General features: G+C 36.8%; 1 protein-coding gene across 6 annotated transcripts in view; it reads right to left on the bottom strand.

The window, feature by feature from the left end:
• The window catches only part of Mipol1 (mirror-image polydactyly 1), a 303,018-nt gene that overhangs the window by 31,505 nt on the left and 246,951 nt on the right, over positions 1-24,562 (bottom strand). For all 6 annotated transcript variants that reach the window (XM_028869753.2, XM_028869747.2, XM_028869751.2 and 3 more), the window contains one exon: positions 20,453-20,683. In XM_028869753.2, the coding sequence (XP_028725586.1) occupies positions 20,453-20,683 (231 nt within the window). The remainder of the gene's footprint in view (positions 1-20,452; positions 20,684-24,562) is intronic.

The raw sequence follows: 24,562 nt of genomic DNA, 5'->3' as shown, positions 1-24,562 counted from the left end.
TTTTCTCCAAATATTTAGTACAGTGTGTTCAATGTAGTAGTATGTAGAAAAAAATCTCCTAAGTATTAATGTTATAAACTGTAAGCAAAGGAAATATGTCACACTTTAATAAAGCTCACAAAATTTAATACAATGATAGTACATGACATGATTTTTGTGTATGTACATGTGTATGCAGGTGCTGTCATCTGTGAGTGTACTTGTGGAGGTCAAAGGTCAACACTGGTTGTCATCCCCTATCACTATCTTATTTTTTACTTTAAATTTTATTTATTTTTAAATTTTATATGTATGGGGCTGGAGAGATAGCTCAGTCATTAAAGGCTGGGCTCACAACCAAAAATTTTATGTGTATGGATGTTTTTATGTGTGCATGTATGTATGTATGTGTACCACTTGTGTGCCCAGTGCTCATGGATCCCAGAAGAGGGTACTGTGTTCTCTGAAACAGGTTGCGAACTGCCATGTACATGCTGGTAACTGAAACCAACTTCTGAACAAGAGCAACAAGTGTTATTAAACACAGTGCCATTTCTCCAGCCCCTCTACTTTTTTCTATAGGATCTCTCACTAAACCTAGGTCTTACTGTCTAAGCTAGGCTATATATATATATATATATATATATATATATATATATATATATATGTATATGTGTGTGTGTATGCATTATTGCTATATATATGTAGGCAGTGAATGTATAGATAGTTTGAATATTTCCTCAGTACTTGTACCATGTAATAAGTAAATCCAAACTACTTATGAATATTAATGTGCATATATTACAGATTTTATAAATTAGGTCATTCTTATCATAGAAAGTATAATTTGTTTCAAAGGAGAATCAATATAAAAAATTGTCTATTTACTAAATAAAATTTTACTATTATTTAGTAAAAAGTTACATATACTGACTACAATGCCTTTTTCATATACACATCATTATAGGTTAAGTCACAATTGGTTTATAAAGTTGTATGTATTATATGAAATATTTTATAAAAAGGTGAAGCTGCTTAGCTATTTTAAGTGTTTCTAAATTTAACATTTATTGCTTTAGTGGTTTGAATGTTTAAATAAAAAATTGGTCTATCAATAAGATAATTAATGGGTGTATGGGTGGAGGTATAGTTCAGGATGAAGTGCTTGTCTAGTAGTCAAAAAGAGTACTGGTTTTGATACTTGCCACTAAAAAAAACCAAAAAACCAAAGTCCAAACTAACAAAACCCCCTTACAAACAAAAAATTAAAACACCCCTTCCCAAGTATTTACTATTTCCATAATAGTCAAGATAAATACAATGCTATAACTACTAATATAGACAACGAGAGAGCACATAAAAGAGAAACACACAGTCTCCTTTTCCTCTCTTCCTATCCTTGCTGAACTCACTACAGGTTTGGGTTGTTATCTTCCTGACAGACAGAATGAGGCTTCCAAGTCTCATTCAAAGTAACTGTTTGTCTACAAGATTTGTTTTTTTTTTTTTTTTTTTTTTTTTTTTTTTTTTTTTTTTTTTGAGACAGGGTTTCTCTGTGTAGCTTTGCACCTTTCCTGGATCTTGCTCTGTAGCCCAGGCTGGCCTCGAACTCACAGAGATCCGCCTGGCTCTGCCTCCTGAGTGCTGGGATTAAAGGCGTGCACCACCACCACCACCACCACCACCACCACCACCACCACCACCCGGCTAAGATTTATATCAACTCCATGTACTGTGTAGGTTTTACATTTCTATTTCCAAATAGCTAGACATTTATTTATTTATTTTATTTTAATTTTTATTTTATGTGCATCAGTGTTTTGCCATGGGTGTCAGGTCCCCTGGAACTGGAGCTACAGACAGTTGTCAGCTGCCATGTGGGTGCTGGGAATTGAACCTGGGTCCTTTGGAAGAGCAGTCAGTGCTCTTAACCACTGAGCTATTCCAGCCCCCATAGCTAGACATTTTACCAGAAAAATAAATTGAGGGCTATATGGTACAAAAAAGGAAGAACTGATAGTTATTCCAATAATAATGAAGGCCCCACAGCTGAGCATTTACAGCTGTCAAATCTCTTTGCACTGACTCCACACTGCCTTTTACAGCCAGGCCGATCCTCAGGTACCATTCTTAACCTGACACACTGAACCGGCCACATCTGGCATCACAGGGTTCAGCTCTTTCATTGTGTCTTGATCTTGTTTGTTTTATCCATTAAAGATATTTGCTTTGGAAGAGACAACTCACGGCTGAAGAACTATGACTAAAGAGCTTATTTGCCAAGAGAAACCAATCTGAATTTGCATTAAAGTATGAGAACAGTTATCTATTTGACTTCTAATTAATAAAAGTGATTTGGTAAAGAAGGAAGTACACAAAGCTCATGTTTACAAAATAGCCTAAGGCTTTTAAAAAGTAAGATTAAGTAATAAGAATACATCTTAAATAAGCAATGTAAATTGGTCTCAGTTACCTTAAATTACTATAATTCAACAAATATGTCTAACAACTGTAACAGAAAAGCAACTCTATTTAACACATATACACCACCACCACCACCATGACCACTATGACCACCATGATCACCACCACCACCATGACCACCACCACCACCACCAACTACAACACCAACACTAACACCACCAACAAAACCAAGGGATAGCTGAAGAGATTGTTTAGCAGTTAAAAAGTACAAACTGTTCTTGAAGAGAACCCAGTTCCCTGCAACCAGGTAGGGTGGCTCATAACTGACTATAATTCCAGCTCCAAGGGACTGGATTCCCTCCTTGGTTTCTGTAGGCACCTGCACTCATATGTATATATTCCTCTCACTATATATAGATATATACACATAATTTAAAAAATATTAAAAACCAAGGAAATGCTAATAGGTGTATAATGAAATCATTTACTAATAAAGAGTTCTAACAAATCAATAACAATTGATTCACAGTTCAATAGAAAAATGTGAAAAGGTCATCAACAGGAATTCACATAAAAAACAAAAATAGTAAAAAACAAAAACAAAAACAAAAACCCAAACAAAAACTCATAAAATTGCCAAACCTTGTTTTTTTAAGAGATGCATATTACATTGAGACAAATTTTAACCTATAGAGTTGGAAGGTTTAACAATTTACTAAATAGGGATGGAGGCTTGGGGGAAGAAGTTTTCTCTTAGATAAGTTGTTTCCATAAATTTTCAAGAGAGCAGTTTCATAATACTTCTTTTGACCCTTAAGACTTCCATTTCTTAGAATCTATTCCACAGATCTTTCATCAGAAATATAAAATACGTTTGGGCATGGCTGCTCATTTCCAGAATCATCTATAGTAGTAAATTTAAAAATACCTAATTATTTTCTCATAGAACTTGCTTTCTCATTTACAAATGGTATATGTATAGGGTGATATTTAATTCTGGTGCTAGGACTGAACTCATGGCATTCAGTATGCTGAGCATGCACTGTATTCATGAAGTATACTGTCAGCTATCAAATAGTTCCAGAGTCAATACAATCACAAGACATCTTTTTGGATTCAAGTGTTCATATATAGTTTGCCTATAACTGCTCAGAGAGAGAGAAATTTGCACAGTACACTAAGGGATTACTGACGTGTAGGTCATAGAATGTACTGAGCATACTTGGTAAACTAGAAAAACAAGCCCTGTGTTTGGCATCCTATAGCAGCAAGAGGTAGAAGATTTCAGGTCACGATCAGAAAGTTAGCCATACTCCTAAGTCCAGTAACAAAAATCATTAGGTTTTATAATAATATACTTTGTACATGGTACACTGAATGCATTTTTTCATTATGACATGGCTACAAGCCTTTGGGGGCCAAGAAGTAGAATGTGAAGGTTTGAAAGAAAATGGCCCCGAAAGAGAGTGTCAAAAATGGAAGATGTGGCCTTGTTGGGGTAGGTATAGTCTTGTTGGAGAAAGTGTGCCACTGTAGAGGTGGGCTTTGAGGTCTCATATATGCTCAAGCCATGCCCAGTGAGTCAGACTGCTGTCTGTTGCCTGCAAGATGTAGGACTCTCAGCTGCTTCTCTAGCACCATATTTACCTGCATGTCTCCAAGTTCCACCAGGATGATAATGTACTGAACCTCTGAACTCTAAGAAAGCCACTCCATTAAATGTTTTCCTTATGAGTTGCCATGGTCATGGTGTCTCTTCACAGCAATAGAAACCCTAACTAAGATAGAGGGACTGGGGTGTTGCTGTAATAGGCCTGACCATGTTTTTGTTTGGAGGAATTTGGACTTTGGTACTTTGGGCTGGGAAAGCAGTAGAATGGTTTAAGCACTGCTTACTGGGCCACAGTAGTAGGAACATGGAAGACAGTGGTGCTAAGAATTATCTGAACTGTAGGGGCCTGGATCAGGAAGTTCCAAAGGAGAACTTTAGTATATTCCTTAGAGATCATTCGAGTGATACTTTGGTGAAGTAACTGGCTGTCTTTTGCCCTTGTCCAAAGAGTCTGCCTGAGGTTGAAGTGAAGAGTTCTGGATTAATTCCATTGGCAGAGGAAATCTCAAAACAGCCCAGTTTAGACTCTGTCATGTGATTATTAGTGGTATGTCTAATGAAGATTTATAATGAAAAGGAGCAAGCTAAGCAGGGTAAATTATAAAACATGAAAAAAGAATAAAGGGGCACCAGGAAGTGGAATGGAGCTAAATCCTGTGTTCAAGGAGATAAATGGATTAAGAATCGGAATAAAGGGAGTGGTGACCTCAGGGTAAGATCTCACCTAGCTAAGTTTTCAATTTGTGCAAAGGGATTAAAGAAAGCTTAGAGCCAGGTGTGGGTGATGTGCACCTTTAATTCCAGCACTCTGAAGGCAGAGGCTGGCAGATCTCTGAGTCTGAGGTCCACCTGGTCTACAGAGCAAGTTCCAGAACAGCCAAGATTAGGCAGTGAAAGAAACCATGGAAAACAGAAAGCTGGTGAAGATATAATTGAACCAGGGGGGCATGTTCCAGCTCCAACAAGCAGTAGAACTTGGCAGCTTTGGCCATGTGGTTCAGGCTTTAGAGTCAAGGATTGAATAAGGAAAGCCACGGAGGCCAGGCATGTATCAGGGATGTCCCTGCATGGAGGCTTAGAGAGGCCATTTCATGGAGCTGTAAAGGTGAAGCCTGGATTGCCTTGGAGACCACAGGATGCTGGAGAGCCATGGGACACCTGCCAAGGAAAGCTGCTAACAAGCAGTTGAACCAGCGCAAGAGAAAGAAGTGTGTTGCAGTCAACAAAGTTGAAAGGAATTAGAGATCTGAAGAACATTTTAATATCAGACACAGAGATACAGATTTTGGAGTTTGCCCAGCTGATTTTTGGTCTTGCTTTGGTCCAGTATTTCCTCACTTTCTCTCTTGAAATGGTAGTACATATCCTGTGTCATTATATGTTGGAAGTATGTGGTCTATTTTTTTAAATTTTGATTTCATTGGGGTTTACAATTAAGAGATTATACAAATCTCAGAAGAGACTTTTAATTTTAACCTTTTAAATAAATTTGAGACTATTATAGAATATGAGGACTTTTTAAGTTTGACTGAATGCATTTTTATATTATGATATGGCTATAAACCTTTGGGTGTCAGTGAATGAAATGTGGTTTGAAATAAAATGGCTCCCAAAAGGAGAGGCACTACTGGGAGGTGTGGCCTTGTTGGAGTAGGTGCAGTCTTATTGGAGGAAGTGTGTCACTGTGGAGGCTGGCTTTGAGGTCTCATATATGCTTAAGTCACACCCAGCAAGTCAGACCACTTCCTGTTGCCTGCAAGATGTAGGACTCTCAGTTACTTCTCTAGCACCATGTCTGTCTGCATGCCACCATGTCCCACCATGATGATAATGGACTAAACCTCTGAAATGTAAGCCACCCCAATGAAATGTTTTCCTTATAAGAGTTACCATGCTCATAGTATCTCTTCATAGCAATAGAAATCCTAAGACAGTGGCCTTTATATTTTGTTAACCAACAGTATACCTAACTGGATGTAAGGCCTGCTCAACGATTTAGCTTTTCCTACATACCTGAAGACAACCTCATAGATCTAGTGAATATTAGCAACTGTATTTAAAATGTTATAAAGCAACCAATGTAAATTATCTTCTTTTCGTATGCCGAGGCAAAAGAGGTGTTTGAAACACTACCTAGAGATTCATATACTGCTATTAAAGAGATTCAGGCGTCAGGATGGCTGAGGAGTGTTGGCGAAATACTGCTAAGGTTTTTGATCATTTTAAAGCCAGAAAAGTTTCAATTAATGATGGAGGAGGCAAAACACTGATTTTCATACTGTCAAGTGAAATGCAGCAAGCTGGAGCAACTGGTTAGTTTTATTAAGGTATCTTATTAAGATGGCTTATTAAGCTCCTCACCATTGTTTTCAGAGGGCTTTAGACTGATACCAAACTTTAAAATGTAGGATTCTTTCCTTCCTAACTTTCATAAAAGTCATATATAATTAGCACTGAATGAAATTTTCTAATGTCAACATTTCAAATTTTGATTAACAGGGAATACAAATCAACCTTATTCAAGTTTAATTCAAAAGACTAGCAACATCCTTTGGGAGACTAGTAGAGATAATATATCAATGCAACTTCAAATTTCAGACTAAGCCACAGGCCTACAAAGTAAAGTAATATTCAACTTATTAAGCTGGCATGGTGACAGGCATTTTCTCTGCTGGATTTAACTTTGATTCATAAAACCATACATCCTCAAATTGAAATGAACATTTAGGGTCTAGAATGCAATTAGGATCCTTGCATTGATATATATGTTGTCTGATTTACATAGAGTCTAAAAGATGATCATAACAAAGATAAAGCAATAGTTGACAAACAAAACTGGTACAGGTACCAACCAGAATGTAGGTAGTAGTAAGTTTTCTGCTCAGCATGCATTAGAAAGTCTTGTCAAATTTTAAAGGCCAGGAAGAACCATTGATCCATCAGACCTGATCCACTGTATTTAATAACATGCAACATCATTCACTAGAAATCACAGTAAGGTAGGCTAACTCAGGAGGTTATTGCTTATTACTATTTTTGAGTAAAGATGAATTAGGTCTTTTCAGACCCCCAACAGCTGTGCTGCTTCTTCTACAGGGCTGGAACTTGTTAGGGCTGGAACTATGCCAAAGTGAATGAGACAGTGACTCCATCTTAGGGTGTAAAGAGATGCAAAACATTTCTTGCTAAACAAGACATTTTAATAAGATATTTTTAAAAGTCAAAATTAGCCGGGCAGTGGTGGCGTACGCCTTTAATCCCAGCACTCGGGAGGTAGAGGCAGGTGGATCTCTATGAGTTCGAGGCCAGCCTGGACTACCAAGTGAGTCCCAGGAAAGGCGCAAAGCTACACAGAGAAACCCTGTCTCGAACCCCCCCCCAAAAAAAAAAGTCAAAATTAATTTAAACCTCCACAATAAACACCAAATTTTACCTTGCAGATGTGCCTAACCATTAAACTTTGCAGAATGACATTACCACACAATAAAGTCACCAAAATTTTGTAAATCACCCCTTCTAGTGTTTAAATGAAGTTTATGATTTTGTGTCAGAGCTGTATTTACAAACATACAAAACATACTGAAGCTGCAGGTTGCCTGAGGCTACAGCTTAGGCATGCCTAGATACTCTAATACTGATACAGTTTCCAAGATGAAACTTTACATTGCAGTGAGTATCTTTGAAACACTAATTTTGATGAAGGTTGAGGGGGTTAGTTCTATGGATAGGGAATAAAGCTCAATGGCAGAGCACTCCATGTCTGAGCACACAGGTTCCACCCCCAGCACCACAAAAATCATACAAATAATGCCAAGCAAATCCCAAACCACATAGAATACTTAATTCACAAACATATTCATAGTACATTTTAAGAAGAAATCCCTAATTATTTTTGAAAGATACTTAATATTATAAATTTCCACGTGCTTTATTTCTGGGGATCAGGGTCTCACTATGTACTCCTGCCTCAGCCTTCCAAACACTGGGACTGCAGACCTATGCTAACCAACTCCAAAGTAACTTCCCACTAACTGCCTGGCTTACTGATTGTCTTTGCTTAGATTAATCTTACTGCAGGTTAGAAAATTCTGCATCCTACCTCCAATTAATGACTGGTATTTTTCTGTACAAAAGAAGTTTTCTTTTTAGTAACCATCTTTCTTTTCTCAGTGTCTTTTGTAGGCTATAAGATGTAAGAGTTCAACATCCTATAACTATAGTTCCCTCTCAAAAACAAATATTGTTCCAAATCTGTCAAGATTATGTCCCTCTCAATACAAGAGCATATATAAATGAAGCATAATTTGACTTCAAGCACACATGATAACCATGCTCACCTATACTTTCATTGATTCACAGTTATATTCTCAGTTTCTTTTATTGGGAAATCATTATAAGAAACTAAAATTTGGGCTACATCCATCTATGGTTGTAAAGGATCTTAGTATATAGAGCTTAGAAAAATATTTTTAATCATGAGTTCATATTGATAGTTCTAGGTCAAATTTAATGTTGTATCTTTTTCCTAATGTCCTTTATTTTTTTACAGTTAAAACCTTCCTATCTAATAATAATATTATTATTTACTGCTTACTTGATCAATCCAAAATAGAAAAAAAAAATGTTTCAAAATTTGATACCAACTATGAACAAGACTGTAAAGTTTATGTTTTCTTTTCATTCCTTTTGGACCTTAGGATATATACCCACAAGGATATGCAGAGTGTGAGGACCAAAAGTTCTTCAGGACTGGTGTGATGACTCAGAGGGGAGAGGTGTCTGCTGTGCAAGCCTGGCGACCTGAGTTTGTACCAACACCCACATAAAGGTAGAAGGAAAGAGACTCCCCAGAGTTGTTCTCTAATCTCCACATGTGTGCCAAGCATGTGTGCCTATCCTCATCATGTACTCATGCAAAACAATAAACAATTAAGAATAAAAAACAAGCCGGGCGGTGGTGGCGCACGCCTTTAATCCCAGCACTTGGGAGGCAGAGCCAGGTGGATCTCTGCGAGTTCAAGGCCAACCTGGGCTACCAAGTGAGTCCCAGGAAAGGTGCAAAGCTACACAGAGAAACCCTGTCTCGAAAAACCAAAAAAAAAAAAAAAAAAAAAAAGAATAAAAAACACTTCAGCTTATTACTTTCTCTTTGTAAGAATCTTATTAGTTTGATATTATAGTTACATATATTTATTGCTATTTTAGTTTATTTTTATGTTTGACTTTTTCTCTTACACATGTGATTTAGTTTCTGAGTATGCACAACACTGATATGGTTCTAACATTAAAAGAGTGGCAATATTTTCATTGGTTTCTGGTTACTCCTCCTATTCCCAATTATTCCAGTGTAAGTAATTTGTTTTTTTAAGTTAGCAATATGTCCTGGAAGCTACTCAGACTCAGTTTATAGACATCATTCTTATTCTTTTAATAGTTGCACTGTATTCTGCTATGAGAATTATATCATAGTTTATTCAGCTACTCTATTATTTAGGTTGTTTTTGCTTGCTACTAATGGTAGTAATTTTTGAGTTATTTTGTATTTATGGAGGTATATATTCAGGGTAGAGCCCCGGAACTAATTTTCCTCAAAGGTTAAGTGCACATGTCATTTACTGCCAAATCCTTCTCTTTGGGGTTCTGTTTTATTACTTTGCATTCTCACAAGTAATATATAAAAATGTATATAACTTTTAACTTTCACTTTCCAAGATTTATGCTTAAAAACAATCTCCTCTCTAAAGGCTAAAACATTATTATTTTATTATTTTTTCTGGATCCAAAGATGGAATTTTGAAGTTTAACATCTATATCATGGTTTGAAGGCATTCAATGACTTATATTTATAGAGCATAATTTTCTTCATTAAACTTCTATGCATATGAATATCTGATCCTTACAGCTATGCTTTGAAGTACAGCCAGAAGGTCCACCTTCCAGATGAGAATGCCGAGAGGTGACAGGGTGTTACCTGTGTTACTCAGCATGCCCAGGGCAAGCCAGGGTCCTGTCAGTCCACTGACGCCTCTATTAGATGTGAAGCTGCATTCCCTTTAACTTGTACGTCTAGTTTATCATGTATTCCTGTAACTGCTACATAAAAGACTTAGTGACCTATAGATAGTTATATCTAGTTCACAAATAGAAATAAGAAAAATAATGCTGAGTTAGGTTTACATTTTCAGCTTATTTTAGATAAATCTTCCATTGTTTGGGTTTAATTCAAGAACTTTCCAAATTTAAGACTATGCAAATCTAGTAACAAAGTTATCCCTGACAAAAATAGATAATATTTTAATATAAAGTGAGATTCTATTATATACATGCAAGTAACAAGTTAAATATGATAGATTATTCTTTATTATATAAAAATGCTCAATTTTTGAGATTTTATAATGTCAAGTGAAAATAAGCAAAAATATAATTTCAAGACTGGGTCAGCGTTTTAAGGCCTCTTATGTACTAAACAACGTCTCTTTTATATTCCCCGAAAAGGTAAGGCAGAGTTCTATTCATGTACAAAAATGTTTGACCTACTGCTTTAATAATACTGAATCATCCCCGTCAAATGGCAATATATCTATCTACTGAGTAAGCTTCATAAAAATATTAACAGATGACACTAGTCAGCACTGTAAACTGAGTCCTCAAATGGAAGTCATGAGATCAATGAGCATAAATATAAGCCCTAATTTTGTCTTATTTTCATAATGTAAACTATTCAACACAAAGTACAATCTATATGTTAAAGAGGGCATTCCTTTTTGAATTTGAAAAATAAAGACATTCGTTCCACATGTAATAGGGACTCTTTTTATCCTTTTTTTGGAGACACTGACCTGTATACAGCATCTAAAACTTAACACCACATCTTTACATTATTAAATCTTTGTTTTGATCTATTAGTATTCACCAAAGTGCCATTTTCTAAAACCGCCCACTGAATAGCCACGGCTGGAGGTAACCATCTGCAGCTTTAGCGTCTGCCTTTGAGTCAATGAAAAGAGCTTTGTGCTGTCATTGCCAAGTTTGCCTCTTGCGGTCATTAGGCATTCCCCTCAGATCGCATCAATGAAGCCGTGCTCTCTTACGCCCACGTGTTAAATTCTCTTCTCCTCATGGTTTCCTTTGCCAGTTCTACTCAAGAAGGACTACTGGGTCTTAGCCACATTCTTCTCACAGCTGTGTTAAAAAAGAGCACCAGAAAGTCTTCCTAAAACCCATATGTGTATCTGGTCAGTTCTCTGTCTGAGGGTCACCTCACACTGTGGTGTGATTATACGGAGATTCATTCTTGTTCTTGAACTGTGCCTCCCATCACTCGGGAAAGATTAGGTCTCTGACAGTCGGGAGTGGAGAACTTGGAAGGCGAATGTGAAAACACAGAACTCAACTTAAAAGGCAGATCAACTTAAAGATGTTTGAAAATATTAAATGTTGTCTGTTATTTTTATATATCTTATAAATGATAACATAAAGAGAAATCACGTATGTTTATGCATGCTTTCAGAATACTTCAAGAGAAAAAGTAAAATGTCACAATGTTCTAGAAACTATTACCAGTTTGTATATTTACCAAAATATTAAAATCATTAAGTTCTAAAATACCATTTACTGTGATTTTTTTGAATCTTAAAATTTTATTTCTAGTTAGCTGTTTATACAGAAACATTTGATAAAGCAATATAAAAGTTTCTTCATTTTACTTTAGGAACAGATGGGAAATCTGCCTCTGTTGAGTTTAAGAATATATAACAATTGGGGCTGGAGAGATGGTTTGGCGGTCAAGAATTCCCAACACGTAGGTAAGAAAACCATAAAATTCAGCTGGCATTCTATACAGTACTGTTAGAAATGTTTTGTTTTTTAATAAAAAGGATCAAGAATGAAAGTTAGGCATATAATGTGTTCCTGACTTCACCATCGAAGTTACACTGAAGCAGTAAAGACTTTTCTCTTTCTATGGATTTATTGGGAATATCTCTGTCCCAAAGGGAAGCCGTGGTTTACTCCCGAATGTTAGAATTCGAGTGAAACAGCAGCTTACCTGTGGGTTCAACTGAGTTCATATGGAAATTTTCAATGAGTGGTTAGGTATATCAGATTTTCCATGAGCCTTTATTATAGACAAACTAAACTTTGACTATGTAAAGTTTTAGACATTCTCTATACTGCTAACATATAGTATATCCAAATCATGTGTTTAAAGTAAAGGAAGCAAAGGGGAAATTCTGAGAGTTATAGCAAATGTATATGATCCATTATACCAAGCATATTAAATATAATACAGCATCATCGAAACAGGAATGATGTAGAATTAAAATCTAATTTCTACAACAGCTTCATTCCCCTCTATAGTGATTAATTTTATTAAGTAATCTTTTCCTAGAAAATTTAAAACATTTTATACATATTACTTCTATCAGCTATTAAACCAGGCTCAAGTAAGATTTTTAGTTTTATAGAAGTACACAGGAACAATGAATCCCACTTAAAGTTAAACAGTAGAAGGGTTCTGGCTGCATATAAGAACTGAATTAAAGAAGATGATGCTAGGTAGAACTTACATCCACATGTACATGTTAATGTGAAGGTCACACTTGATCCTAGGTATAAAAACTCCTGTTCCATTTTTTCTGCCTATCAACTTCTAGTCAAAACGTACATGATTATTCAAGTAGATTCTGTAATTGCCCTAGGTGACAAGTCTTGCCTCTGGCTTTTTTAAATCACTCTGGTACTAAGATTAATGAAAGAAAGAAAGAAAGAGAAAAAGAAAGAAAGAGAAAGAAAGAAAGAGGGAGAAAGAAAGACAAATGCATGCATGTGCAGATCTCTTATTTTTCAGTCTTTTGATCTTTTCTCTTTTATTCCTTTCTATTGTGCTTTCCTGACACATGTTTATCTATTTTAGCATGCAGAAATGCATATGAGCTCAATTCTAATAGACATTTCTGCATACTACTGGAACCAGCTTCAAAATGAAGGAGCAGATCAAATGTCAGGAGCAGCGCTCTAAGTCAGCTTTTTAGCCCCTGCTTTCACTCCTGTTGACTCTTTCTGAGGGCTAACTATAATGGGTCTGTCTGTCTTAGGCGGGACAGGACAGAGTCTTGGATTCAGTGAGCTGCTTTCTTACTTTTATTCCACTGGACTCTAATTCTGGGTTAGGAGCCAATCCTAATAAACCCACATTAATCCTTGCATAGTATAAAGCAGAGAGCCAGAGAATTAAAATTATGTTTCTTCTTCATGTTAAAGTCAAGAATTCCCTAAAGATTAAACTGTGGCCGGAACTCTTTAGTTAAAGAAAATAAATGAATGCAATTAAACATCTGTAGAGAATGTATATATTTCTGTACATAATGAAATTAGATCTAAAGAATTTTACTTTATTTACTTGTATGAGGAAGGTGCTCCAGCAGAAAAATATATACTGGAATTGATCATTTTAATAAAACATATACTTGTTTTACAGAGAACAAGACTGGTATGTTTGGTAAGTTAAATATGTACTCAGGTAATTTGAAAACAGGTTTTCGCCTCACAAATGCAGAATCTCACAATGTACAAAACCACACCATGTGTCTCAGATGAGAGACAGTGTATTTAGATGCTCTGCAGCATCTTGCTGTGACTTAGGAGTCATCTGAGCCCATTTCCCACATGCAAAGGACAGAAAAGTTGAATCTAATGAGATACAGACTTAGAAGGTGCTGATCTGGGTGAGAATTTGAAAAGACTGTCACTGAGGGATGCATCCTGCCAGAAAAGTTCTGAATCTCAAACACTAAACACATTTGAAGAACTACTTTAAAACTAACATCTTCTAGACTATTATCTGTGCTAGTGCATCAAAGGCAACTTTAAACATTATTTTAAATATTAATTTACACTGTATGATGAGTTGAGAATTTGTAAAATTTATTCTTTGATTCAATTCATGAGCATTCACAGTATTAATACATGTCTAATGCTGCCATGGAATTAAAATAGCCCTACCAGGAATTTATGAGAAACATATCACAGGTAAAGTTGACAAGGAAACATTGGGTTGAAGAGACCATGGAATTAAAAAAAATGTTCTCAGAGACTTTTCACATTAAGCTACTTACAAATATTTTTACATAACTATTTTTCCTTGTGGTCCAAACCAAACTCTGGAGTAAGTAGCCAAAGGAAAACACGTAGTGGAGTCATCTGATGGCAACAGCAGGCTTTCCGTTTTCCTTTTAAATCAAGAAACTGTGGAAATGCTCAGCTCCCCTTCCCAGCACCAGAGCCATCTCTCCCGCTTTATAATTCAACCTGCAAACAGATTAAGCAGCCGAGCTTGTGGAAAGCATGTTTGCTCTATGCTAAGAACCCTTGTGTGACACTATGGTGACTCCCTGACACTCTGAAGGGAACTGCACACAGCTCTTACTCATCAGCAGGGAAACCAGGCTGAGAATTCACGAGTCCTTTGTAACACCAACTTCTTCATAGAAATCAGTATTTGGCTAAGAGGCAGGAAAGACTTTGTTAGCTTTGCATGTTTTCTTTTCTTTTTCCTGTCAATATCACTCAAAAAAGGCTGTATGCTGTTTTCTAAGACAACTTTAAAAATCTATCAACTGAAATATTTTATCCTAATCTTTGATATTTTGATAACCCTATAAAAATTTAAATGACAAGAAATCATGTAAATTTTAAGCAATTGATTCTTTTTTTAAAGAAAAGGATGAAAAGAAAATTCTGAAGAGCTCATTTCCTTGAAAATACGTTTAAATGTTTAAAAAACATTCTTACATCCATTTGTCTGATTTACTTATCATATAGTTACAGCCCATGAGAGAGTCGCATTGCTATAAATCTGGTTTACAGGACAGACACTCTATGACAAAAACTATCTGAATGTAAAAATTCAGATCTCTGAGAGACAGTCTCACTTTATTATCCTGACTGTCATAACTTTTAAGTACATAAAGCTTAGGCAGGCTACGTAGAGCAAAATTTATTTTCTAAAAATTTTTTGAAATTTTGCTTTGGGCCACAAGAAGCATATGTCTGTAGACAGAATATAAAATGCTGTATACAGCATCTCTGAGTCTTAAATCCTCGTGATAAAAGAATCTTCTGTAATGGTATGTCTATTTTTCTCTTTAGTAAACAGAGAATAGAGGTGGTCCTTAGAAAAAACTATTAAAAGATCTTTTTATCACAAAGTTTCTGTGTTCTTCACGTGCTGTTTAGTTCTCTATACCTCCACAAACCTCTTCTCTGTACCACCTACCTATCGGAAACAATCTAAAGGCAAAATCATTGGGCGGTATCCATCAGATCTGCACACATTTAAAAACTGAGGCATTATATATTCAGCAAAAATCCACAGAAATATAGCGGGCTTCACCCAAAGAAATGGCTTTTCAGTTCTGGATTTTTGTATTTTAAAACTTATTTATGTTTATTTATGTGTATATGTGTATATCTCTGTGTCATGTGTATGACATAACCGTTCAGGTGTCTGCAAACTTCAGAAGAGAGTGTCAGATCTCATGGTGCTAAGTGACAGGTGGTTGTGAGCTGCCTGACATGGGAGCTGGATCTGAACTCAGGTCCTCTGGAAGAGCAGCCAGTGCTCTTAACCACTGAACCATCTACCTGCTTTGAAATTTTAGATTTTATGACAACTGGGCCAGGAACTATTTTTGGACAATGAGGTCTAACATTCATTGACTTTTTTAAAAATAAGTATTTATAGGTCATATCAAGCATGGTAATTCTATATAATTTTTCTTTCCAGAAATACTTTTAAACTTTATAAATTTCAGAAAATATTAAACTTTTTATAACTGAAAGAAAATAAAAGATAAAATTTAAATTCTTTAACAAAACTATGATCTTTCTTCACTATTAATGATGATATTAGGTCTTAAATGTAATTAAAATTGATAGAAATGGTTGGTTAGCATAAAAATTATGATTTAGTCACCAGATCCCAGCTTTTGGGGGAGTTGTGAGCAATAATGAAGGTCTCCTCCCTTCTATAAATGCACTGGGTTGGGAGAAGATTTTTATCTAGGGCCTAAAGCAATCAGAGCACACACGAAACTGCTCCATATGCTCCTGACCTGGCCAGCAATTGACTTTATTCCATTGTTCTCTCCAGTCCATTGTTAGGCTCTTCTGTTGGTGAGCACTTGTGGAATGCCTGCTTTATGGATAGCATCTGGGCAAGATTTTGGATATGGCATATGAAAATGCTGTATGCGTCTTGGGAAATTTCGGGGAGAGTAGAGTGAAAAAACATTCAAAATTATTATAACACTGAAATGACTAAAGGCTGCTAATAAGGGCACAGATTAAGAATGATGAAATGATGATGATGAAATAGAAAAAAAACCGCTCTTTTAAGATTATTTATTTATGTGTGTTGAGTGTTTTGCCTGCATGTATGTCTATGTACCATGTATGTGCCTAGTGCAGCAGAGGTCAGAGGGTGATGGGGATCTTGGGACTAGAATTACAGGTGGTTGAAAGCTGCTGTGTGTGGGAGATGAACCAAGGTCCTTCTGCAAGAAGAAATGTTCTTAACCACCGAGACACCTCTCCGGCCTAAAAGAGAAAGCTTAAAAACACCTGTCCCAGGAGGAAATAGTGTTAGAACAATGAGGAAGGCCCACATTTGGCTTCAGATGTCATGCTAAATTGTTTGCACTTTAACTTGTAGGGAGTGAAGGATACCTGAGAAATTCTTAATAGGGAAATAATATTATCTTACTTGTGTTTAAAGCACTTCATTGTGATGGTAGAAAGAAAGGCAAACTTGAGGGTACTCAAGGCAGGAAGGCTGGTTCTATGATTATTGCCACGGTCTGAGTGAAGGAATGACGAGGAGCTGAAGCGATGTGGTTAGTTAATAAAGGTGGGGTGGAGAGAATCAGGAGAGATGTAGGTGGCAGACGCTGGCGCCAAAAGGAGTGCAAAGGGTAAAAAGAGGGAAAGAGCAGGGACAGTGCCGGAACTGCTTAAGTCTATAAGCTGAGACAGAAAGCCAAGGAGAACGCGGAAGACTTGATTTGCAGGAGAGGAAACAGTATCCCGGGGAGATGAGCTGGATCTCATGAGGGCGGTGAGCACAGACACACTGATCTGGAAGTTACTGAGGAGGTGGTAGTGGTTGAAGTTATAGAAATAGATGTGTTTCTGGTAAATTTCATAGCTGTAATCTTAAAATAAACCATTATTTAGGGTTAAAGGTATACTATATTACCCCCCCCAATGGAGTAGAAACAGGTAGACAAGTATCAGAAAATGAAAATGGAATTATATAACCCCCTCCCAATGACATCAGGAAGGAATGGTATGGTATTAAAGATAAGGAGAGTTCAAATACTACAAATATTCTAAGAATTGGCTGTATTTGTAAATGTAGTGCTTACTAATCTTAGTAAGTCCTAAAATAATATTATATGATCATACATACCTTAGTATTTATATATTTCTAAGATTTTAAACACAGGCTTTCCCAACATTCATTTGACACTCAATAGATAAGATGCATCATGTAGAGTTTTAGGACTTATATGCCATAAGAACTTATATGACCAAACAATATATAGTCTAGTAGGAAAGACACATAATCATATAAAATCTATAGCTCAATAACCATATTTGGGCATATTGTAGACTGGAAGGTTTTCTAATACATTTAAAAAGAACCCCAAATACTATTGTAATATGAAGAACAGAGAGATTTTTTTCTTTCTAGGGAGATAATGATAGCTTTGTAGAGAAGATGCAATTAAACTGGTCTTGTTATATTGATGGATATGATGTTATTAATAATGTAATATTTTTAATAGTTCTGGCACTGCACTAGGTATTTATGTTACACAATTTATTCTTTACAAGAAAATAGTCCGTGAAGCCAGAATTATTGTCTAACCTCAACTAGGAACTTTTTCTTATGGGGTAAGTAATGTGCCGCAAATCTCCTAGGCAATTAGTAAGAAAGTCAGGCTTGAACTCCAGAACTATTTGATTTAACACTGAGCCCATTTTTTTTCTATGCTCAGTGCTGCACTGACTCTCATAGGATGGACAATGTTCCTCAGGAGGCTGGCAGGGAAGGCAAAGGGCTCTAAGTAGAGAGGTCAACATTTGCAAAGGCATTTGGTCTTGAAAAGGCAGAGCCCTTCTGAGGAATGAGAAAGACTGCAGTACAGAGGGAGACGACAAGAGGAGGGAATATGTAACACGCATTGTTTAACAGCTCTGCACGTCTCATTTCATCCAGTTCCTACAACACTGCTGAGGAAGGCAGGTCACTGTGACCATTAGCATGAAGTTTCAAAATGAACTCCAAGTACACACCCACTCATTTTTAATCCAAAGACTAAGTTCTGAAGTCACTATGTTACATTGCTCATCATAAATGCACATCTATACTTTTATCATGGTTGTACATCAGTTGTTTAATAAGAATATGGTTAATATGTGCCATGGGCTTTGGAATTAGGAAATGACTGTTCATCTTAAAAAGAACAGTTTTAGCCAGTACCAACAATGTAATGGACAGCAGAGGAATATACAGGTATTGCAAAATGAAAGATGATTATTGGTCATCTATTCAAGAAATTTGGTTGTGAAGGGAGAAGAGACCTCTTTCATTCAAATTTTACATTGCATATTTACATATTTTCAAAGAATTTGCCTCAGTGAGAAATTAGACTGTATAGAGCATACTAAGCCCATCCCACATAGTTCTAATCGCTCTCTTTTCAGAGGATAACCTTCCTAAAATGCCCAAGAATGCAGACTGATGTTCATGTAAGCATGATGAAGATACACACTGCCTAATTTGTAGCTAAGAAAATAAATAGAATATGTAAAAGAAATCCTGATAATACTTCAAATATGTCTTGTTGGAAATCAGAATAAAAGATTTGAGAAGTAATTTCAACATTTAGCTCTTATAAATGTCATGTTGTACTTAAAATGATCCCAGACTGGTAGCATTCCATTAAATGTGTAAAATAAAGATGACATAAGTTTGTGCATAAAACTACCCATTTTAATATATTATCTGAGAATGATGATCTTTCTCCTTTCTGGCATTCAAAAAAAAAATCTTTCTTTTAAAACATGTTAGCTGGTAAGATTTTTTTAAAATTGGTATTTCCAACATTTTTTTGAAACCTAACTGATCTCAAGGAACCATTGTTTTAGGGAATTTTAGTCATGTAGCAGTAAAGTACTTATACATTAAAAAACTTTTAAATTTATAATTATTTGTAGACTGTACAAACAGAAGTAAATCATATCATGACATCTAAGCTATTGATTGTGATTTACAATAAAATATATAATATATATATTACCCATTTATATATCACAACCTTCTTAGCTTGTTAATGCACATTGAGAATAACTAGATATATAGTGTCTGACTGACTTTGAATCTAATCTTTAAACATATAATGCACAGGACTTAATCAAAAGCTTCAAGATCCCCTGGTAATAAAGTTTAAAGTGTACAGTCCCCAAACCATTCCAAAATAGCTTTGTCCAGATTCAACCAAGTTTGGGTTATCAATTTAAATATAGTTACAGAGACGCTGGAGAAATGGTTGAGATGACTTATATCAACTAGGAAGTAAAAGGAAGTAACAATCCTTGTACATATGACTTAATATTGAAAACAAACAAGATGAGGGAAAAAAAACTGTGTTGGCAACAAGAGGTGATTAAATTTGTGAATTATGATGTGATGCTGTTCACCATACAAAAGGATGGGTTGACAAGCCCTAGTCCATAAAGCTTCCTCAGAAAACGCTGCTCCAATATTCAAGTTCCATAAATTAATAATGGATGTCTTTGCTTGGGAAAGTGTTAACATTCTGTGCACTGTTATAAGGACTGGTTGATTATGCAGATTTGTTTAAATTTTAATAAAAATGCAAAGAACTATCAAAATAAACAAATATAATTATGCACACTGAAGGCTGCACCGAATACTTCTAAAGAACAACACAAGAAAATTAATTTCTCTGTACTGGGTTTAGTGCAGCTAGAGGCCTAAGCGAACAAGGTCCCAGAAGAGCTCAATTCCAGGAACATGATAGGGAAGCTCAGTGAGTGCAGATGGTGGCAATATGACTGTCTTTGCAAATAACATCTCAAGGTGGAGTGTGTGATGATTCATAGTCTCCATGGATTCATCAAGGTCACTTATTATATACAATTTATCCCAAATATTATGGTAACAATAAGTCCCCCCAAATAGTTTTTTTGATATCAAAAAGGATGTGATATATAACCTAAAAGCTCATTTTGTTTACTTTTCCCTAAAGTATCAGTATTTTGAACAAAAACTAGGTATTGTTTAGTTTCCAAAGGAAAGTTGTTTTCCTTTGTTTTTGTTTTAAATGTTGCATGCTTTTATTCACTTACTTCTGAACTTTTTCATTGGCTGCTTGGGAGACCTCTACAGCACACTGAAGCTGTAATTCCATGTTGGCTTGCTGAGTCAGAGCATGTTCAAGTTGGGTGGCCAGTTCTTCGTTCTGCTGCTGAGTGATGGAAACAACACTCTCTCTGTTTTTCAAGGCTTCTTCATAGGTACTAAGGGCATGGTTAAACTGCTCCTTCAAGTTTTCTTCTTGAGATAATGATTTGTGTAAACTGAGAAAATATAAAAATACAAATATAAATATGTAGGCTGACAGTTCAACAATTTTAATAAAAAAAAAATCTTCATTTGAAGTCCCCACTTCTAAAAATCAATATAGAAATACTTAAATGGGGAAGTGTAAATAGTTTTTTTTAATAACATATTATTGTAATTGATCATTGTTCTGTAACTCTGCTACTAGGCCAAAAGCTAGGCAGACAACTGATTATCTGTGCTATCAAAGCACACAGAAAGATGCTGTAAAATGTTAATTTAATTATGCCAGTGTAAATATTACATTCAATTTTCTTTTAAAGGAATAGCACAGAACTAGAAAATAAAGTATCTCTAGGTAAATAAAAAGTATAATAAGCTGACAGCAAAGACGTGAGAAGAGAATGGACCCCAGTTTGGGAGATCCAGGGCCTATCAGAGCACTTAATGAGAATGAATGAGGTTTGTGCAAATACCCATCGGCCTTATACAGACGCACAGTGGAAATATGAATGAAGGTAAAATCACCAGTCAGATGACATGTATTCAGATATATATTTTTATGGTTAATGAATCTTGTGATAAATACACCTACTCATTAAGTGATATGGAGAAAGAGCATATAAATTAAGACTAAATGAATGCAGAAGAAAACGCAGACAAATAGAATCCTAAAATGCTAAAGGTCAGATCTTTGATATGTCATTACACCCACCACCTGAGGTTATTTTGAAATGGCACCAAGCACCTCACTCAATTAAATAAAGACATTTTGAAAATATAAATATTTAATAAGGGAAATTTAAAATCCACACAGGAGATGTTCTTTTTTTATTAAATAAAATCATTCCAGTATATGCATGCAAAGGAAATGCCGACTGGAGTGTTGGAAGTACAACCACTGAGCTATATGACACAAATTGACAATATGAATGAAAGCAATATAATTCTTAAAGCTGCAAAAAGCTAGACAGAGAACTTCAGCACTGGCCTAACACTGGTCTGACACTTCATCTAAAATTGTTCAGATGAAGTGATTATAAATTTCTTCTTTTCAAGTTACAGATAAGCCTTTATAGTCTCCTCACCATGGGGTAGGTATCACGTAGAAACAAAGACAGTTGACATATCAAAAGAAATCATATCAGGATTTAAATTAATCCCTAACAGTAGAGACTGTTGCTAAACTCTGGTCAATTGGTTATCCCGTGTAAAATTAGAGTGACGTGCAGATGGCTATGTGATTGGACTCTTTACATCCTAGCTCAAAAAAGCTACTCATTCAAATTGCCTCACAAACACCCAGCTTCCATCAATGTTGTTAAGCAGAAGCAGTAGCTACAGTTCTCTTTTAAAAGTTACATCACTAATATCCTGCAAAGGCATCTCATGTGTTCTGAAATAAAAAAATCTCTAAAAACAACCAATTGTGTATCTTAACTCACTAAACCTGCAAACAACCTTTGTGAATAGCTGCCTTTACTGTCTCTGTTTTTTGAGTGAAGACAATGAAACAAAGAGAGGCAGGTAATTTAATCAAGCTCATCCCCCTAGCAGAATGGACATTTGAACCCCAGTCTCCCCTCACTCCCAAGCCCAGCTGGAACACTCACACCGCTGTGCTTGAACATCTACAGAGCTCTCATTTCTATTTCAACCTTCAGCCAGTTTCTGGAACAGGAAGCTTTTCCTTCCCAGGGCAATGGCTGGCACAGCTTTCCCTCTGTGCAGCTCCTACTCAGTAGGGAAGTTTCAGTCTAAATTCTGCTTCCTCTGACAGTCTATGAGACTTTTCACACTGAATGGTTCTTATTTGTTAGTTCGTTGACAGTTTCATTAAAGCACGCAACATATTCTGATGGCTCTCTAACACACCTCCGATTTTCATCCTATCTGTATCAACCTCATTTTCTCTGACCTCTTTTCCAGATGCAAGGCCACCAAAAAAAATTTTGTTTTTGTTTTGTGACCCATTTCATTTAATCAGGGCCACCTGGTGGGGTCACTTGTGGGCACACAACTGAAGTCAGAGGCTCCCCCTCTCTGTGCCCAGAAGTGAGTGGCTACCACCCATTATTGTGCAGATCCAGTGCTGTGGATATTTGTATGCTGTGGATATCTGTATGCTGTGAATGTGTTGCTCTGACTGGTTAATAAATAAAGTGCTGATTGGCCAGTAGCCAGGCAGGAAGTATAGGTGGACAAAGAGAGAGGAGAATTCTGGGAAGTGGAAGGCTGAGTCAGGAGATGCTGTTAGCTGCCGCCGCCATGAGAAACAAGATGTAAGGATACCGGTAAGCCACGAGCCACGTGGCAAGGTATAGATTTATAGAAATGGGTTAATTTAAGATATAGGAACTAGATAGCAAGAAGCCTGCCACGGCCAAAAAGTTTATAAGTAACTATAATGTGCTTTCCCCCTTATTTTGTAGTTTACTTCTCATTGACAATACACTAATATTCCATTATTAATTGTATGGTCAAGTTTAGGTAAACATTAATTTTTTTGGGGGGGAGGGTTTCGAGACAGAGTTTCTCTGTGTAGTTTTGGTGCCTGTCCTGGATCTCGCTCTGTAGACCAGGCTGGCCTCAAACTCACAGAGATCCACCTGGCTCTGTCTCCCGAGTGCTGGGATTAAAGGCGTGCGCCACCACCGCCCAGCAGTAAATGTTAATTTTAAGGTTTACTTTATTTTATGAGAAGTACATATTCATTAAGAACTTAAAAAAATAAATGATTATTCTTCTAAGGAATTCTCCTATATGAACCCAAAGTAGGGAGAGCAACAAGTAAGGAGACTATATTCTCAGCATATGGATGTTTATAAACATCTTAGTGCTTTTTGTCTTATAGTTCTCTACCCTACATGGACATCAGGACCCCACTGTCTGGCTTTCTTCAAGCAATCCTATTGATTATAACCTCCTTCAAAAGTTATTTATTTTCAGATGCATTTTTCAGCATAGCAGAAGCATTACAACTTAATGGCCTTTAAATAGTATAGAAATAAACTGAGTTGTAGTGAGAAGAAATGATAGACAAGCAGAAGAGTCATTGAATCACTCACAGATATTCAAAGCACGTGACCAATGTCACACAGGATTGTAACTTTTCCTACTTTCTATGAAGGCAATGAAATACAATAAATAAATCGTCAAGTCATGTTTCAGTTTTGAAATTATATAAGCTTAATGATTTAAAGTTCTCAAGTATAGAAAATGAGACTTTAAAACATTACTAAGTGGGAGAGCCGGTCCTGACGTCAGAGGAGTGGGGGAGCTGCCCCTGCCCGCCACCGCCATCAGCTGCAACACCGGGGAGCGCAGGCCCTGTACTTCAGGTGGGCAGCACAACACAGCCAATCCTGTTGGCCGCGGTGTGGGTGAGCCAGCCCCGAGGTTGTGAGCACGGGCGAGCTGTCCCCATTACTCATCTGTCATGTGCCAGCACAGGTCAGGGAGACATACCTTCCCGCCCCTGTCCATCAGTGCCTGGGGCAGGTGGGAGAGCTGGCCCTGGGGTCAGAAGGGTGGAAGAGCTGCCCCTGCCTGCCACCAGCTGCGACTCTCCGGAGAGCAGGCCCTGCACCTCACCTGGGCAGCCCAATAGTGCCAACCCTGTGGGTGGAGCTGGAGGTGAGCCAGCCCTGCAGTTGTGAGCATGGGAGAACTGCCCCCGTTACTCATCTTTATGTGGCAGTGTGGGTGGTGGTGGTGGTGGGGCTGCCCCCCTCTGCCCATCAACACCTGAGGCAGGTGGGAAAGCTGGCCATGCCTTCCACCTGCTACAACACGTAGGAGCGCAGGCCCTGTACCTCAGGTGGGCAGCACAATAGAGCCAACCCTATTGGCGGTGTGGGTGAGCCAGCCCCGATACTGTGAGCATGGAAGAGCTG

The sequence above is a fragment of the Peromyscus leucopus genome, chromosome 14, assembly GCF_004664715.2.
Source record: "Peromyscus leucopus breed LL Stock chromosome 14, UCI_PerLeu_2.1, whole genome shotgun sequence".
Classification (NCBI taxonomy): Eukaryota; Metazoa; Chordata; class Mammalia; order Rodentia; family Cricetidae; genus Peromyscus; species Peromyscus leucopus.
This window is presented reverse-complemented; position numbering and strand designations above follow the sequence as displayed.